General features: G+C 41.1%; 1 protein-coding gene across 1 annotated transcript in view; it reads right to left on the reverse strand.

Moving 5' to 3' along the window:
* The window catches only part of TRIM55 (tripartite motif containing 55), a 39,464-nt gene that overhangs the window by 15,669 nt on the left and 4,634 nt on the right, over positions 1-19,161 (reverse strand). Inside the window, exons 5-10 of the mRNA XM_023755500.1 lie at positions 17,004-17,099; positions 7,393-7,626; positions 7,023-7,045; positions 6,793-6,917; positions 5,283-5,560; positions 3,681-3,968 (exon numbers count right to left, since the gene is read on the reverse strand). Coding sequence (XP_023611268.1) covers positions 3,681-3,968; positions 5,283-5,560; positions 6,793-6,917; positions 7,023-7,045; positions 7,393-7,626; positions 17,004-17,099 — 1,044 coding nt within the window. The remainder of the gene's footprint in view (positions 1-3,680; positions 3,969-5,282; positions 5,561-6,792; positions 6,918-7,022; positions 7,046-7,392; positions 7,627-17,003; positions 17,100-19,161) is intronic.

Consider the following 19,161-nt stretch of genomic DNA (forward strand, 5'->3'; position numbering starts at 1 on the left):
TGCATAGTTCGACCTGTGACCTCCTTCAAAAGATTTTCTGGGAGGAATGGGGTGTGTGAACAGTTTCAAAGTGTACCCTGCAGAAGGATGTCTTCTATGAGATCTAACTTGATAGAGGGCTGAATTCAAACCTAGTTGAGAAATTATTTTTTCTTTGAGAATGAGAATGGGAAGGCAACAATGCTCTTCTGATCTATCAAAAAGCAAAGTCCCCATTCCCCACTGGTGGAGGGAATTGATGTCTAGTTCTTGCCATGACCATCTTCTAACACACAATCTGCCTATGTGATTAGGTGAAGAGAGAAGGTACATGGTAAAGTAGAGATTGCATGAAATCACAGGCAGCAAAAGTAAAGGCAGGTGAATGGCCATGAGGAAAGCACCTGGTAATAGAACACTGGTCTTAAAAGATTTGCAGTCTGGCTGATGAGGTCTGAAGTGAGTTTACAGACGAGCACGTAAGCTGACATGCTTCTGAGTTTCTGAGGCAACCTCATTCCCTGACATGGGACCAGTGAATCAAGGAGAACTTTATATCACACTCTAAATGTTCAGGGGAAGACTAATGATGAAGTATGAAATTCCAACAAGCTAACCTTGCATTGGACAAATACTAATTTAGTGAGGTGATGAAGGTGTATCAGGCCTGCAAAAAGTTCAGAGGACAGGAGTCTGATACTTTGGTGAGGTCTCTATCGATCTGTTCATATCTTCTTTCATGGATCAAAGAGTGGTACTCCATCATAAACAGATTTTCTTCTCTATGTGACAGGCCCTTTCTCAAACACCAAGAACTACATAAGCATGGTTCTTTGCAAAACTGAATGTCAATTCACCCTACCTCCCCTTGTCCCCACTTGCCTCACCCTCATCCCACCAAACAGGCACATGAATGTCAGTGTACATGACATGGGCTCAGTGGATGGCAGACAAGAAGCATGACTCTCCCCCTGCAGACTCAGAGAAGTATTACAAGGATGTATCAACCAAGCCCCAAACCTGACTTCTCAGAATGTAAGCTAGACTCTGCAGACAATTATTCAGATCCACATTAGATTATTCCAGTAACGCATGGAGTTTTCTCTCTCCCCTTTTGCCCCACTGAGTCCATGGCCAATACGTCCTCCCACTACGCTTCCACATAAACAATGACAGCAGGAGGAGGTAAGCACCTGAGCAGACTATAGGGGCACAGGTTTCTGGCTAACTATTAACCAGTGGGGGCAGGTCCCACTCACACACAGTTAAAGACATGACAGGAATCCACAAAGATCCCACTGCCTTTGCTGAGAAGACAGCTAATGAGGCAAAAAGGAACTGTATGATGGGAGCTTCCAGAAGAGTCAGTGTCAACCCTGTAAAAAGTCAATGAGCCAGAAATAGCTGAGGCCTTTCAGCACAGTCACCCTGAATTGCTTCTGAGCTATAGGCACAGGGAGCTGGGTCTCAGGTCCAACAGGGTCATTTACTAAAATTCATGGGGTTTGAATCTTTAAATATAATTAATTAAACTGGTAACATTCAAAGGATTATTAAAGGAGTAAGATGTCAGTCCCTGAACAAACCTCCCAACAGTAATCAAGAAAAGGATTGACTATGAGAGAGGTGTCTTAAAAATAACCTGCTGTTTGTTGGCTTTATAACTTTTCTCTGGTTCTAATTCTTTACGGCTGGTATGTGAACATTGATCTCTGACTCTTCACTCATTCAGATCTCTCCTGGCTGCAATCCCCCTGATAATGCTGTACCCAGGGAACTTTTCTGTTAGGGCCCCCCTCTCCCAGGACAGACTGTAGAGTCTGAGGGTTCAAAGACAACTGAGAAATCACCTAGTCCAACTGCCCACTAGACCAAGAATTGCCTATGTATCCCCAACAGGAGTCATCCGGCCACCTCCTGGGCCCCTCCGGTGTAAGCAGATAAAATGCTGCTACTTAATCTATGGAAATTCCCACAGCATCATGGATGCCTTTTGAAACTGCTCCCCCAGTTAATGGCCATTTGGAGGGCCCATTGTCACTGGATTACTGAATAATTGCCCACGGAGTCACTTCTGAATCAGGATCCCCTCCATGCAGGATTAGATAATGGAGCAATTCTCCTCAGGAAGGTGCCTTGAGGTGATTGCATTGTGGGAGCTCCATGCCACAGTATTGTCTAGGAACTTGGATCTTTTTAGGTGGCTGAGCCTCAAGGTGGGGAGAAATTCATCTCTGGGCCTACAGAAGAGAAACATGATAAAAGAAACTACATGAGATGTTAGTCAAGGGAAAAGAAAATGTTTCCTACCCATTAAAGTAAAAATCAAGCACTGAATCTGACTCCAGATGTAGTGAAGTATAAGAAAAGCCAAAAGTGCTAGGCAGATTGCTAACTCCTGTGAGGAAACAAGAAGAACACTTCACTGATATTATCACAAATAGTTTTCCCAACATCATTCAGAAGGACTTTTCATTTTGGTTCAGAGCCCTATTTTGTGCTCCTCACAGGGTCTGTTCAGAAAACAGCTCCTCCTCACTCAACTTCCACTAAAGATGTAAGAATTCCCACAAACTTTCTAAGAATAATCAAAGTCCACTCCATTTTTTAAACCTGAAATCCACTTCAAAAGTTTTCCTCAAACCAAACATTTATTTTTGTCATTTTCATCTGTGAAAATAAATATATGGCACAAAAGCCTGTTTGTTACTTTTAATTTTCCAAAAGTCATTTGGTTTTTTATCTCATGAAATGAAGGTTCACTTGAGCAGATATAGTCAAGATAGTAGCTAATTTTCTAATTTTTGAAAAAATATTGTCTGTTGTTGGTAATCACCTGATGACCCAGGAGCATGAATGAGAGAGTATTTGTTTGGCAGCCCTCCTTGTCTGGGTGACACTCCCATCCACACAGCATTTAAGAATGCTCAAGAGTACTGAGTAACCACGAACATTCTTCCTCACGAAGAAATTGTAGATTTCTTCTGGGGAATCTTTGAGCCATGCAAACATCTAACCAGTGTTAGGAAGAAGACACTGATGTCAATCTTTCATTATAAGAAAAAGGAAAAAAAAATAAGTGTCCCTTTTTATAAAATTCAATGGTAGAAAACCTGTGCTTTTCTGCTCCCAGGAGCACATGCTTAGGGAAAGCAGTAGTTTAATCAAGCCAAGACTATCTTTGTCTAGCTGTAGCCAGCACACTCCCAGAATCCATGAATCACAGGTTATTTTCCAGAGCAGACTTAGAACTCAATTCAAACATACTCTGTGAGGGTTGCTGGGAAGGGCACAAAAGCAGGTCATTAGTCTTTGGAAGCCCAAGGAGGACATAGAGTCAGCTGAGCAAGGGCAAGTGGCCTTGCAACGGGAACAGGGACACCAGCCAGTCACTGCAGGAAAGCAGCTTTCAACTGCATGCCTAAGGGCCAGGCTCTCTGGACCCCCTCCCCTGGGAAGCCAGGTGTGAGGTCACCACTCATGCACAGAGTGAGGTCAAATTGATTTTTATGTTTTGTTTCATGTAAGGTTTAAAAAACAGGTCAACATGAGGCTTAAACAATATGCCAGGGTTGGGGCTGAGCTGTTCCTGAGACTTTCCCAAGGCCATGGTTTCTGTCTGCCCCTTAGGAAGCCCTGGTTACTAGCAGGACCCAGGGTGGCACAGGGGAGCATTCAGACACAAGAGCATCAACACTAACCTGAGAAGTAGCTGCAGGTGAACTAGTTTCCTTACCACTCACTGCTGCTCTCTCACTGGCTGCGGCTTCTGCCACTTCTGCCTTCTGCACACTCGAATCCTCAGAACCAGGAGGCCCTATGTGCCCCAGACCTTCGCTCACTGGGGTGGAAGGTGGGTTGGTGGTAGCTTTCCGGGTTTGGCCTTTATACCAACTAGGGTAAAGCAAGGGATCCGCAGTGTCCGTTGCTGTAGGGACTGGAGTTTCAGACTCTGTGGTCTGCAGAGAGCCAGTGGATACAACCTCCCCCTTAATCAGGACAGATACATTCAAAAGTAAAACAAGAAAAAGAAGAAGAGGGGAAAAAAGGCAGTCGATTTTAGTTCCCTTCAGGTTTGACAATTGTGAGCTCTGTGTGCAGTGCCTGCTTCAGTGCATGCTTTAGTTCATCCCACCCTTGGCAAGCGCTAAGGGCAGAAATGCTAACAGTACCCTCTGCATAGCCTCTGAAGTTCCCCTCTTCTTTTCTGGGCTTGTCTTTCACAAGATGGTAGCCTGACCAGGAACCCTAAAATGAAGGTTACTTACAAAACATTTGATATGGGAGAAAGGTCAAACTACTGACCAATTTAATTTTTAATATATGTGGGCCCCTGAAACCTCTTTTCTAAAACCAGCCATTGAGCTTCTTCCCATTTAGTTATCACCCCTCTTTCAGTTTCAGTGCAATTGGTATACTCAGATTTTCAAGATTTTAGGAACTATAAATAACAGTATTTTAGCCTGGTTGTCTGTGGAGGCAGAGCATAGATGATATACTTCCATCCCCCAGGTCTCGCTCTAAGGTTTTGTTTATGTAGGTAATTTCAATCCACTGTGAAAGCAGGTGCAAAAACAGGGCTCATTTGTGATGAGTCTGCATTGTCCACAAACTCAGCAGGTTGGGAACTGTCTGCTGAAGGTGTCATGCAGTCAGCACAAAGGCTTGAAAACTGGCCAATGACATCTTAGAAATTTAAGGTCAGCCAATCAGGTACAACATTTGGGATGAGCTAATTGGCTTAGAACATTTTTAAACAATTCTGTCAACACATAATCTTATCAAATGACATATATAGAAAATAAGGCTTCATTTGCATACTGAACAAAAGTTGTATTTCAGGGTAAGGAAGAGGGACGTAAACTACCATAGCTTCTCTATTCACTTTCTATATTATCCATTAAAAAAATCAGAGTTTCCAAAGTACAATCATTGTTATTTTTCACCCTAAGTTACATAGTCTCACCCTATACCTTATATCTATATTCAGAGCAGACCTAATCTTCATGAAATTGGCTCTCTATGAATATGTAACATATACACAATTTCCAGACAAAGATTGCCTCAAATTTGAGGGTGTTATTAATGGAAAACCATGTCAAATTAGTTATAACAACTGATCTGTTGAATAAGCTACAGGGGCTTTTCTCCCAGACATTGTGACTGCCCTGAAATCTTTTGTCTTCCACATACAAAAGTCTGTCATAAAGTTATCTTTTCCTCAAGGCAGAATAAATTGTTTAGGCTGTTGGTCAAGGAAGCACATGGGCATGTCCGGTAGGAAAGAACTCATGAACGGTTACCTGTGTCACTGGGGCATCTGCAGCAGGTGGCAGGGCTGGAGATGGCTCTGGAGAGGAAACAGGAAGTGTTGCTGGGGCAGCCTGGACCTCTGAGGCCAGCTGGGAGGGCTCCAAGGCTTTCTCCAGACTTTCATCTTCTTCTGATGGCTCTGTTCCAACATGTTCTACCTCTTCCATTTTTACTTCTTCTTCTTCTTCTTGTCCTTCTTCCTCTCTGTCTCCTCCTCCTTCCTCTTCTCCTCCCTCTCCTTCTCCTTCTTCTTCTTCCTCTTCATCTTCTGGTAAGGTAATGTATTTTTAAATCATTACAATGACCACTACAGCCATGAAAACAATTAATGGCCAGGGCTAGGGAAATCATCTCTAACAGAACTTGACTATCGCCCAAGTATGCCATCATGCTGGAGTTTTTTGCTTCTAGTTAAATGTGAACAGGACACATGTGAAGGGGGCCAAACCATCACCATCCTCCTTTCTCCCCTCCCCAGTATGATGTCTAGTCCTCACCACCACCATGCACCATCCCCCTGACCCCCAGAGCCTGTTCACATTGTTACCACACACTGTCACATCTACAAGCTCCAGAAAGGTTAGGATTGTCACTTATTTATCTCTATCAAGTCAAATGAAAATGCAACTCTCTTCTTTATCTAGTTTTATTTTAATTTCTTACTTCCTTTGTTCAGTGAATGCTGACTTTTGCCACAACTAATGTCATCTTTTCCTAACCTGTCACTCTTAATATTCCCTCGGACAATAAGGAGAGATGATATTAATTTTTTAAAAGATCCATCCGGAAAATTTAATTCTAAAGTTATATCTGTGGACACTAATACAGCTTCCTGGCTTTAACAGTAGTCTAGCTGAGGTGCCTCATCACCTAGATGGGCTAGGATGGGTGAAGACCATCAAAGACTTGGTCAGCTCCAAGGTTATTTTCCTCTTTTCAGTGATTTCATTAGGATAAATTTCAGGAGTGGGATTTCTGGGCCAAATGGTAGGGATGCATTTATAACTCATGGAGTACATCTGGTCACATGGTCCAAGTATTATTACCAGGTTGTGACTTATTCTTGACTTGCTACTATTCGTGCCCTTGAAAGTTTAAGTGGATGAACTACACTATCTATCCATATGTCTTCTATGTTTTATTTTTATCTCATCTCTAACCTTGCACCTAATGACATCTTACATCATTGTGGCTAATACCTTGTGGAGGGTTGAAATTGAGATTTCATCATCACCATCAACTATTAAGTGTTTGACTACCCAGAGTCAAATGCCCAATAATGGCATTATAATGGGCACTGTGATATGCAAAGCTAAATTAACACTGTCAACAAACTATATGATTTTGTAATGAAGTAGAGCTTCACATTAGATAATATCCCTTGTAAAATTGTCACCATCCATTCTGAAAGTGACTCTGAATCCACCTTTTCTCCCACTGAACTCTCTGCAGCTTTCACACACTTGCAATTTTGGCCAAATGGTCACAAGAATAACAAACCTCTGTAAAAATCAATTTCACGTATTATTTTCTCTTCTCTATTGAGGTTGACTGTGAAGTGGTTCATGTTCTCATAACCATGCTCTATTTTCTCCATCTGAAATGCCTTCGATGCTTCAGAAATTCTGCAACAAAGACAAGTTGCTACTTTCTGTCACTGTTTACAGTTTTGATAGCCTTGGATAAAAATGAAGAGTATTGCATTTTTCCTTAAAATGAAAATTACTTACTTTTGTAACAGGGTTTTGGCATTCTGTGAAAGCAAACAAAAGACAAGCCTACTTAAATTACTTTCATCAAACATGATGTTGAGACTTAATTCTTTCCTTTGCTGACTGAAAATCTCATATTTTAAATTTTAAATGCCATAAATAACTGCTCCTTTATACCAGAACCATCTTATATTTAAGCAATGTCATGGTCCCTTAAATATATGCTCATGAAGTTGTTTAAGCAGATGGAGAATAAGCACATGATGAACTTATATTTTAGTTGGTAAATAGATCAGGATGAGATGTACATAACAGAAACGTGATGACAACCACTTCTCCAACACCCATCTGCTTGGTTAGTGTCCTCTGATGACAAAAGGAGACTTACCTGCAGAAACACTGCCATTTCTGGCTCATCCATGAACTGGATTCCTGACTCGACCAACTTTGATACATTCTCCAAATGATCAGAATACTTTTTGATCAGAGCACGGACATGTTCCAGTTTTTCCCCTTGAGTTCGGGTAATGACTTGGGTCATCTCATTCTTCCTCTCCTCCAGGATGCCATACAGGTAATCAAACTTCTCACAAAGTTCCTGTTTCTGTTTTTTGCAGCATTCCTATTAGTTGGGTTAGCTAATGTTAGAAAGTGTTTGAAAGAATGTCTATTTGGAAAAATCACCTGGACATTTTGGAACATAAGAAACTTTATTTATGTAGGATACTTTTCCCTTAAGCTATCACTTACAGATACCTACTTGTGTTTACAAAGTGTTGATACTTTGAAAATCCTACTTTTATCCAATTATATGGCCAATCCAAAAGTAATCAAATTGGCTAAATGGATCAATTATTTTTCCATATTCTGTTCTTTATAAATGGATAATTTTATAGAAATTAAGACAGGTTTTATTTTAAATTATATATTGGTTATATAGCTTATAGGTTTATATTTTGCTTTGGAGTGTGTGTGTGTATGTGTGTGTGTATAAGGAAAAAACTACGGTACTTCCTAGTTTGTACCCTCAGTCTTTCTCTGTCCTGTCTATACTGCTACTGTTGTAGTTCAGTCATCCCATGTAGATTCTGAAGCTTCCAATGGCCTCAGCATCTGGGATGTCCCCTTCAAGCGCTTCTGTCAAATTCATTTTCCTGGGATACAGTGCTTTTTCTCTATTATGACTCCCCATTGCCTAAAGAATAACACTTTAACTTTACAACTGGCTTTCAAATCTTTTTATTACCTGATTCCAGCTTTCCTTCACCATATGTTACTCTTCTCCATCACATACCATGCCTGTGTCCAGCAAAAATTAATCACTCACTTTGTTTTCTCATATTCTGCCTCTGTTTAGAATGTTCTGCCCCAATTCACAGTTGCAAACGCTAAACTATCTTGAAGACTTGTTGAAATGCCACTTCTTCCTTGAGCTTTCCTTGATCTCTATGTTTGAATGTCACTTTTTAATCTTCTGAAATTCCATAATACTTATCATTTGTGGCATATTCTTGCATTCAGGTGCTCTATTTATCTAATACCGTCGTAAGAGAGTGATATATTGAATCCAGTGATATATTGAATTCCTGGAGGGAAAGGCTGTATGGGAAGCCAGACTTGTCCATTTTCACCGTGTGACTAAAGCATCTCCAGTACCAACCAGCTCACTTTATACTCTGAGTCCGTGTTTAAATCCAGTTAGGCTTTTTGGTGTTTCAAACTCCAGTAAGCTTGATGTGTGTGTGTGTGTGTGTGTGTGTGTGTGTGTGTGTACCTGTCTCCTTGGACCTGACCATGTGGGTCCAGGACCTTTATGGCTGAGAGCAGGTTTTGAGCCATGATGATCCAACCTAGCTCTCCTGCCTGGTGGGTGCTTCCTAGACCCAGCCAATTGATCTCTGACATATCCGACCTTTGTACGGTCCTTATTACCTATTCTTTTATTTAGTAAACATTATTCTCTTTGATATCACATATTTATTTCTTTACATGAGTTTCTTAAAAATCTAAATAATAATCTCCTTGGGGATAGAATCCAGGTCTTCATAAGACACATACCACCTTGGACAGATGTTCAATAAATATCTGCTGAATAAACTTTTTTTTAAATCACGTTTCCTTTTTCCCCAATTTCTCTACTATTCTCAGACTAATAGGAGAAAAGGAATAACTTAAAGGAAATTGTTAATTATGAAGATGCTCCACAAATGTGCAAGCAATACATCCTTCACTCCACTGCCTCCATTGGATAATATAGTTAGTTCTCATAATAGTATTGCTGTCATCCACCCATCAATTCATTTAACAAATGATTCTTAAGTATGTCATTTGTGCCAACCACTGTGCAAGGCTCTGGGGACCTAACAATGACTTAAACATAATTCCTGTTGTCAAGGAGCTCTCAGTTCACTGAATGAGAAAGACTATGGACCAATAATATAATATAACCTAGTAGGTGAATAATTGAAATATATTAAGGATTTATATCAGGCTTCATAGAAGCATAGAGGTGGGGCCTTAATCAACCCTTTGTGTGGGTGGGGGATATCTGAGGGGAACAGGACGAGGGTGGTGATATTAGCTCAGGAAGTGGTGCCCACATTTGGCCAAAAGAGATGAACAGGAGTACAGGAGGGGATGAAAATGTGTAGAGTCTTGGTAGCTGTCAAAGTAATAGGACATGGGCCCACACAGCATGTCCAGACATGAAAATTGCTGGACTTACCAAATTCCCATCCGTTTCCAGCCCTTTAGCTTAAGATTTAGACTATTATGCAGCCTAGGAACTGAAGCCTGTTAGTAGCTTCCCAATCAAACTTTCTTTCTCTGTCTTACTTCCTGTTCTAAGCTTACAAGCAACTATGTGCCCATTGCATTCCTGAAATATGCCTTTGATGTTCAGATGCTGTACTGCTTACTGTGACTATATGATGGTTTCTAGCTTAGTTTTCTAAAATGAATTGTGCATTTAAAAAATTCAGAATAATGAGTATTATATTAGTATGTAATAGTAGAAGAATGTATTTGTTTCATAAAAGTTTTCTCTTATATGATTTAATATGTGTGAGAAGTTTGTGAAAACCGAATTCTTTTCAGTGAGGCTAATGTGAAGTCATGTGTCATGGCTAGTGTATTTGCTCAGATCAAAGATTAGATCACTTAGTTGGCCCATATAATTTTTACTTAGTGGCTTAAGTGGAATACCATGTGTTATTTTATTTCTATTCTGGTTTCTAATGATTTGCACTTTATTGATTTTTTATAAAATTGCTATCATTTTAATAGCAACTACCATTTGCTTATACTTTACAGTTTAGGAAATGCTACTCCATGGCTAGACTTTAAGTAGCTCACTTTTTCCCCAGGCACTTATTGCTGTCTAAATGATCTTGTTATTCATGTGTTTATTATCTATATCTTCTACTAGAATAACATCTTCCTAAAAAGCAGGCGCCTCTTCTGTTTAGTTCACCAATATTTTCCCAGCATTACCTGTGCAGACAATGCCCACATGAGAAATATGGTGTGAATTGATTGAGTGAATGAATGAAATCTAAGAATGGTCAATCCTCATTCAAAAGTTTCTATTTTGTTCTGTCCCAAAGAAATGGCTATTTAACTGGATATCCCAAGCCTCTTCTTAATTCAGTGCTCAAGAGAAAAAAGCCAGAAATAGCTATGCAACCCCAAGGAAACCATTTTACCTCAAGACAATTTTTTCTTCTTAATCTGTACATTAAAGGATGGAATTAAATAGTTGCTCAGATCCCTTCTTTCTCTACAGTTCCAATATTTTACAGTTTATGAAATGCCTCTTTATATGTAAAATGCCTCTTTTGGTTCCTGGCAAGTTTCAAAGTGGTCATTCACAGCACTAAGATATAAATTGCATGCTCTAGCCCTGCAATGTCAGCTTGGCAATGTGCCATGATCACGATAGGAAAAAAACTGAGGCAGTTGTGACCACTGCTCTTACCATGTAAGGAGCGTGGCTTTGTGACCAAAATAGAGCTGAAGATAAGCTTTTAGCCCCACCACTTGTCATTGAGCAACTGGCTCTGCCAAGCCTCCCAGTATTCCTATGTCTACCACGTTCCTCCATTCGAGATACACTTGTTTAGAGCTGCAGCTCTGGGTCTGTAAGTGCCCACTCAGCTTCACTTGAAATACAGAACTTCAAAATTCCCTTCAATAAGCAAAAATAAAGGTGTAAAAAGTAGACAGTAGATTAATAATGCCAGAGAAAGAACTCTTTAAGGTAGGAAGATTCTCTCAAGGAAATCAAACCCAACTCCTCACTTATAAAGGCCCATTAGAAGCACTTGGAAGAAGTCCCAAGAGTGCAGACCAGGGTGAGAGCCCAGGTCTCTGCTAGGCTGCACTAGAAAAGAGACCAACACATTAGAAAGACACTGTCTCTCCAGGCACATGGCTGGAGTTCAGCCCCTCTCTATCCATCCGGCCTCTGTGCTGTGTTCAGTGGAACAACTCTATTCAATGGCCTTGGGACTCAAGACTCCCAAACTCATGCTTTTTTCTACCATATTGTATCACCCCCACTTCATGTTAAAAAAATAATGTTATAATTTATGAAAATTCTAATGCTTACTCTTGGAGTTCTTGGCATTATGGGTTTTGTGGATTAGTTCTGATCATTTAAAAGCTCCTTGAATAAACTCCCTGAAGGTTGAGGGCCAGGTGAGCCCATCCTGACTCAAGCCCCATGGTTCAGTAAAAACCATAAGACCAAGGCAAGCTGAGCAGCTGTTCAATTCAGTCCCATGTGCTCTGGGTAGTCAGTATGTTTCCCGGAAGAGGTTCAGTCTCCCTTGCTTACCAATATTTCAAGTTACCATAAAGCTTCCTAGATAAAGATAGAACTTCCATTTATTCTCAAATGTTCCCTCTGCAGGGAGTTGCTTCACCCTCCTATCATAATCAACCAAGAGCCTGACATGCTCATTCTGAGTCCTTTCAAAAGTTGCTCCAGATGCTCCAGTGGTTTAAATGACCATGAACATCATTAGAATAAAATGACTCTGAGGATGATACAAGGTGACACTTATGGAGCCCCTGGCCTGTGCCTCTTACACCAATTTAGTCATCATGACAACACTGTGAAGAAGGTATTATTATCCCCAGTGATTGTTACAGAAATTAAGGGACAGAGAGTTGAAGTAACTACATGCCCAGTTTCCTATAATTAAGTGACAGTGCTCTGATATGCACCCCTATGTTCATTGCAGCATTATCTATAATAGCCAAGTCTTGGAAGCAGCCCAAAAGCCCATCAGTAGATGAGTGGATAAAAAAAAAAAAGCTGTGGTACATTTACACAATGGAATACTGTTCAGCCATTGAGAGAGAGAGAGAGAGAGAGAGAGAGAGAGAGAGAGAGAGAATCTTACTCCTTGTGACAGTATGGATGGACCTGTAAAACATTATACTAAGTGAAATGAGCCAGTCAGAGAAAGACAAGAATCATATGATTTCACTCATATGTGGGATCTAATGAACAAAATGAACTAATGAGCAAAATAAAGACAGATTCATAGATAGAGAGCAGGCTGACAACTGTCCGGGATTGGGGGGTAGGGGATGGGGGAGTAGGGAGATTGAACAAAAAAGAAAAAACTCATGGACACCGATGTGTGGTGATGAGGGGAGGTTGGGAGGTGGGGAGGTGTAGAAGAGTGTAAGGAGGGATAAATGGTGATGGATGGAGAATTGAGGTGGTGAACACACAATACAGTATACCGATGATATGTTGTAGAATTGTGCATCTGAAACCTGTATAATTTTGTTAACCAGTATCACCCTCCCCCTCAAAAACTATGATAAAAATCAAACTCTGAAATCTGTTCTCTTAAGCATATGTTATATTGCTGTTTGAATACTGCCTTAAAAATGAGAGCATGCTTATTAACATGATTCTTATTATAGTCATGGGCAATGTTCCAAAGCTGTTTGGGTAAAATCACTATTTTGGAAATACAGTGGATTTTTTCTCACTGCAAAATTATTAGAGAACTTTATTAAAGTTGACATTTTTCAGATATTGCAAATGCTCAAAATCAAATATTTATTATTCAATTTGTAGCTGTTTCCCCTAGCCAGGTATCCAGGAAAACAGGATTATTTCTAGCCTGCCTGCCTACTAGCCTCAGGAAGGCCAATATTAATTGTCTGCTCTCTTGGGGTCCAGTGATATAGGATAAGTGCCATTTACAAAGACTATATGGGGGAGCTTACATTTTCTAGAGATGAAGAATGAAAGTCAAGCACATTTTTCTGGAAGCAGAGAGCTCCTGAAGTACACTTCTCCACTCCCACTAGCAGCCCGCCTCCTCAGTCCCAGCCTGTCCCAGGACATTTCAGGGCCTGGTAAGGTGAGGGAAGGTAGCCCCAGACCTTGCCCTTGCAATCCAGAGCCCTGGGAATGCCTCAGCCTGAGCCACATCAGCCAGGATGGCTAGAAGGACAGAAGGCTCTTTCATCTGTCATCAGAACACAGCAACAGGGAAAATGCCACTCCCCTCACACAGCTCAGACTGCCCTTCTGTGACTCTGCCACTCTCATCATCAATGGGAACTCACCTCAACTGAACACATTACTTTTAAAGGGTAACAAGGAGTCCACAATGTGATTTCTCCTAAGCTCAGCAGCTCGCCAGGGCCAGTCCAGGGCCAGGTGCCTGGCCAGGCCAGCTCTGCAAGACACTGCATGATTAGGGACAAAATTAGACATGTAAAGGGAATGGACACTTGACCAAAGGGCAGATGTCAGGCTCCTCGTGGGGAGAGGCAAGTAATTAGGGAAGCACAGAGCCCACTCCAGGGGCTGCTCCATTTCCTGTCCCTCAGGGGTTCCTCACCAATCAGAAAGGAGAATTCTTTAATAACAGTACCCCACCCCTTGATCCACAGCCACCAAAGGCTTTCCAGCAGGTGGTGAGCAGAGCTGAAAGGGAAACAACAACCCCAGGCAGAACCAGGGACACAGGAGCTCTGGGACCCTGACCTGGGTACAGAATTCACCTGCTTGGCGAGGTAGGACAATTTCACTCTGAGCCAAGGACCCAGTGTGCTTCACTAGCTGGCTTCTGGGACAGCAGGAAGTGAACCGCTGGTGCTTCACCCACTGATAAGGTCTTACCTGTACAGGAGAGCACCTTAGTGATTACAGGCGTACACAATGTTGCCATTTTGTGGCAGCATCTCTGTCCTCGGGCTCCTTCACATGGGGGATATTGGCCTCAAGTGGGAATCCTAAAATCAGATACTTCCATGGGGCTCTGAACCAATCCCTGCATTTCCTGGTAAGCCACCTAAACTGATCTGAAGGAACTGTGCTTATCTGAGCCATATTCACTCATTCATTCACTCACCCTTACTTATTTTATTGGATATTAAAATGTCAAGCTTGTTTTAGAAAAATGTGGAATGCAGAAATATATAAGGAAGGCATTGAAAATCGTCTGTGGTCCCACTATTCACTGCTCTAAACCTGGAGTTTTTCCCCCTATGGATGTGGGGTTATTTTTTAATATATACATTCCATACTGTTTTATATACCACTTTTTCATTGGATTTTCTTAAGATAAAACCCCAGAGTTGAAATAAACAGGTAAAAGAGATGGGCACTTTTAAGACTCCTGCCACCCTATCAGTAGATAGTCTGCCTGTGGACTGAAGGGCCCCAGGCTTGATTCCAGTCAAGGGCACGTTCCTCAGTTGCAGACTGGATCCCAGGCTCAGGTGGGAGGCAACCAATCGATGTGTCTCTCTTACATCAATGTTTCTCTCTCTCTCTGTCTCTCTCTCTTCCACTCTCTCTAAAAAAATTTTTTAAAAATCAATGGGAAAATATCCTCAGGTGAGGATTAACAACAACAAAGACTCCTGCCAATTTGCAGTCTCATCTTGAAGCCTTCCAGGAGACAATTATACACCCTCCTCTAGTAACCTGTGAAAGTACTTAAAAAGTACTATGTTCGAGGAATGCTTTTATCAGTAATTATAGAGATAATAATTCTGATGGTCGCTTCCAGGAAGTTCTTCCTGACATCTGCACTAAATCCGTTCTGCTAACATAACTTCACACCTGTTCCTTCTAGTCTTGTTCTCAGTGGAAATAAAAACAGCCACTTCCTATTGCACCTGAGCTCCCAGGAACAAAACTGTTGTCTAATCTCTCCACACCCTCTCAGTGTCCTCTGACACTGGCTTTGCTCAAGGCCAACTGCGACTCACAGGACTTTTCTCCTGTATGTGTCCCCAACCTAACGTCCCTCACAGAAAGCCCTCCCATGATAGAGGTATCTCTGATGAAGGCCAAGCAGAGACAAGTATAGAGATTATCTCACTGGCCCACAAGCAACACACTCCTATTTATATACTCAAGACTCAATTGTGGTACTACACTGGAGTGCTGATTCATGGCTTATTGGTTGAGCTGTATTTGACCTTTACTGTAAATAAGTAAAAAGAGAAAAGTTAATATTGTCCACTTCAGAATCTTTTGGGCTTTTCACCAAGAGAAAAATTTTCTTCTATGAATGGATCCCAGATTTATGGGTTCTCATAGGAATATGAGTATGGAGAAGAGAGAAGATTGACTTTCATGATTTGTGAATCTAAAATGAGATGATTATGGCCAATATCTTGAAGTCATCACCTAGGAACTGGCCTTTGGCTTTTGATAGGATGTGCCTTTCTAATGATAAAATAATAAGACTATGGCATTTGCTGGGCACTCACCACATGCCAGGCACCATGCTAAGCATTTTGCTTTTATTCCTTTAATTTCTCACAGTAACTATGAAGTAGGTACTCTGGTTACTCCACTTTTACAGAGGAGAAAACTGAATGACTGAATGTACATGTGCTTAGTTTTTTAAAAGTAAGAAGCAGAATGAGAAATACAACACAATGCCATTTATCAAATTAAAAGACATGCATATAAGACAATACATATTTTATAAGGATACAGGTAAATGGAACATCAAGCACGTTAGAGTGGTTATTTACAGAGAAGAGAACAGGAGTGCAAAATAGGGATAAAAGGAAATAAATAGATAACAAGAGGGGCCTTGCCCACAAATATGAAGACAATTAGCCATGAACTGAGCAGTACAATGCCTCAACACTCTGCACCTGAAGTCCAACTGAAAAACAAATTACCCTAAAACTTTGAGCAGGGAGGGAGGAATCAATGGCTCCAGGGTACAGGGCCAGAGACCTAGATGTCTTACCCCTGTCTCTCTGCAGCAGAGCTCAACTAGTCTGTGAATCTTCAAGTCTTGACAAGATATCTGCTACAGAGCTAAACCTTTTTAAGTTCCAGCATTTTGCCTTCAGCAATTACACTGTTTATCATTGACCTTGGGGAAAAAGTGGATTTCCTATGTTTTTAACATGCCAAACCTAAGTCTGAACTAAATAGCCAGCCATTCATCCATTTATTCATCAAGTTTTCATTGAGTGTTTATTATGCGCCAGGTACTGGGCCAGACAGAGGGCAAACAGAGTTGAACGAACCAGAACTCAGGCCTCCATGAACTCCCAGTTAATGAGCCATTCCCTAAGCACAATCAGGCAGTTCTTTCTTCCTGCTGGCTTTTTGCAGCCCCACTATCAGAGCACAGATATGCAGCTCAAACTAGAATAAGAATTTCTTACTGGCATTTCTTAAGAAGATTTAGATTTCCACAAAGAAATTGTGTTCTAAAGGCTGACAACACTCATTTTCATTATGGGGAATTTCTTTCCCTGTAGCTAATCTTTCAAAATGGGTTGACCAAGAAGACCAATGCATATAACAAAACCCTAGTAAATATGGTAAAATCACAGGAGGTGAATATTTTAGAGACATATCAGGAAGGAGGTCCTTCTATAAGATGAGATGGAAATGTTGAAATGGTTTTCTAGTGTGGTGTTAAGGAAGCCACATCCCTAGGACTTCTGTTTTGGTTTACACTTCTGTGGAGTCTTACTTACCTCAATAGTTTTACAGGTGTCCTCCAACTGGCTGATCACTCCCTGGACTCGATCATTGCTTCCCACAAGGACAGCAATGCCATCACTGAGCTCAGACTAATGAAGAGAAAAGAGGGGTGCAAGATCTTAGGGGTTTTCTAGTCAGCACTGATTGTGAATTAATCATAGTGTTGTCCTCATGGGTTCTTAACCTAGGATCTATAAAACCCTAAGGAGGAATAGAGAGTCTCAGGAGTTCTGTGAACCTCCTAATCTTGTAAGTAAATTCTGTATGGATGAGTATAGAAATGCATTTGTGTGGGAAGAGGCTTCATATTTTTTCATCAAATTCTTACCAGATTGTGACCCTGTTAAAAACATTAAGAATGCTAATTATAGGCCATAGGTAGAGAATAGCATATTCAAGCTAAAGAATTTGAAGTATTGTTTATAAATTAAATGGAGTCCAATATGTGACATCAGAAACAGAAAATAAATGATTTGCCAAGTGCAGCTAGGGATTAGTTTTACTAGGGAAATGTATATAGTGACTACTCATTCATCTATTCACTTATACTTATTCAACATATACTTATCATGCACCTTCTATGTGCTAGGTGTACACATACTCGTGTACTAGACTAACTCACTACAATGTAACTTGAAACTACTAACATTCAACTGGTTCTAGGGGAAATTCCTCTCAGACTCTTGACAAGAAGAGATTCCATTGTTTGTACTTACTCCCTTCCCAGGGTTGGCTAAGGAGCACAAAGGAACACAGAATGGGGAAGTAGGAGATCTACCTGCTTGGTCCAACTCTGCCTTTAACTTCTCTATGATGTTGGGCAAAATGTGTAATCTAATTTTCTCACATTTTAAGTGGCAAGAACAGTGGTTGTAAAAACAATTTAAAGCTGCAGAATGCTTTCTTCAAATGGAAGAAATGGATGAGAGTGAAGCTATTTTGGCCAAACAGGAGTGGGGTAAAAGTCCTGCCATCTATCCTTCTGTTCATCCCACCTGAGTCTCCAGGGCATGGAGGGAAGCAGTGTGAAACTGGTACTAGTCAGTTCTAGTACACTAAGACTAGGGGTGGAAGGAAAGGAGGAATAAATCACAAGTAGAATAAAAAATAAATGTTATAGACATCTTATGAAATACTGCTTTTTTAGCAGTTAGTACTCACTGGTGGGAATTGGTGGTGTTTAAAAGTTTGGCTTCCAAATTGGATCCTCAGTAAAACACTGAGCAAATGTGGAATCTATGATTCTAACAGAAAAAAAAAATCAAGGTGTGGAGCTGCTCAAATTCTAGGTGTCTAGAGTGGCTACACCTATTTGAGCACGTGACTCCACATTTATTTGGATCAAATGGATAAGTTCCTACTTGTCCATGGGTGAGACCATATTGGCAGGTTAGTGGTAAACTGGGGGAGATGCTGCATTTGGTCAGAATGAAAGGTCTGAGCCTGAGGCCCTGGGGTGGGGACACTCAGAGGAGGCCTTTCATCAACTCCCTAGGGCAAAAGGCTAGAAGGTGGGTTTCACCTAGTGTTGAGGGCCCGCCCAGCAATGTTTTATTTATTTTTTTAAATATGTTTTTATCGCTCTCAGAGAGGAATGGAGAGGGAGAGAGAGAGAAAGAGAGAGAGAGAGAAGAGAGAGAGAGAGAGAGAGAGAGAGAGAGAGAGAGAGAAGAGAGAGAGAGAGAGAGAGAGAGAGAGAGAGAGAGAGAGAGAGAAATATCAGTGATGAGAGAGAATCATTGATCAGCTGCCTCCTGCATACCCCGCACCGGGGATCGAGCCCACAACCCAGGCATTTGCCCTGGACTGAAATCGAACCCAGGACCTTTCATCCTGCAGGCCCACGCTCTATCCACTGAATCAAACCAGCTAGGGTCCAGCAATGTTTTAAATTGTTCTTAAAGAAATGCCATTCATTGTATCTCTCCTGTACTAGGAGTGGAGGAAATTGGGGGCCGGGTGGAGGGGGGCGGGCGAAGAAATCTTTTGTTGGTAAATGAAGAAAAACATTCTGTGACTGGAGTAAAAAGGTATTTTTTTCTTTTCTGTAGTCTGAACTTCAAATAATGTTTGAGCAGCTGGAGCTCAGATTCCCGTAACAATGTTCATCTCCAGAAACCTCTAAAGGGTGCAAAAAACAGCAACCCTTCC

The sequence above is a fragment of the Myotis lucifugus genome, unplaced genomic scaffold (genome assembly GCF_000147115.1).
Source record: "Myotis lucifugus unplaced genomic scaffold, Myoluc2.0 scaffold_77, whole genome shotgun sequence".
Taxonomy (NCBI): Eukaryota; Metazoa; Chordata; class Mammalia; order Chiroptera; family Vespertilionidae; genus Myotis; species Myotis lucifugus.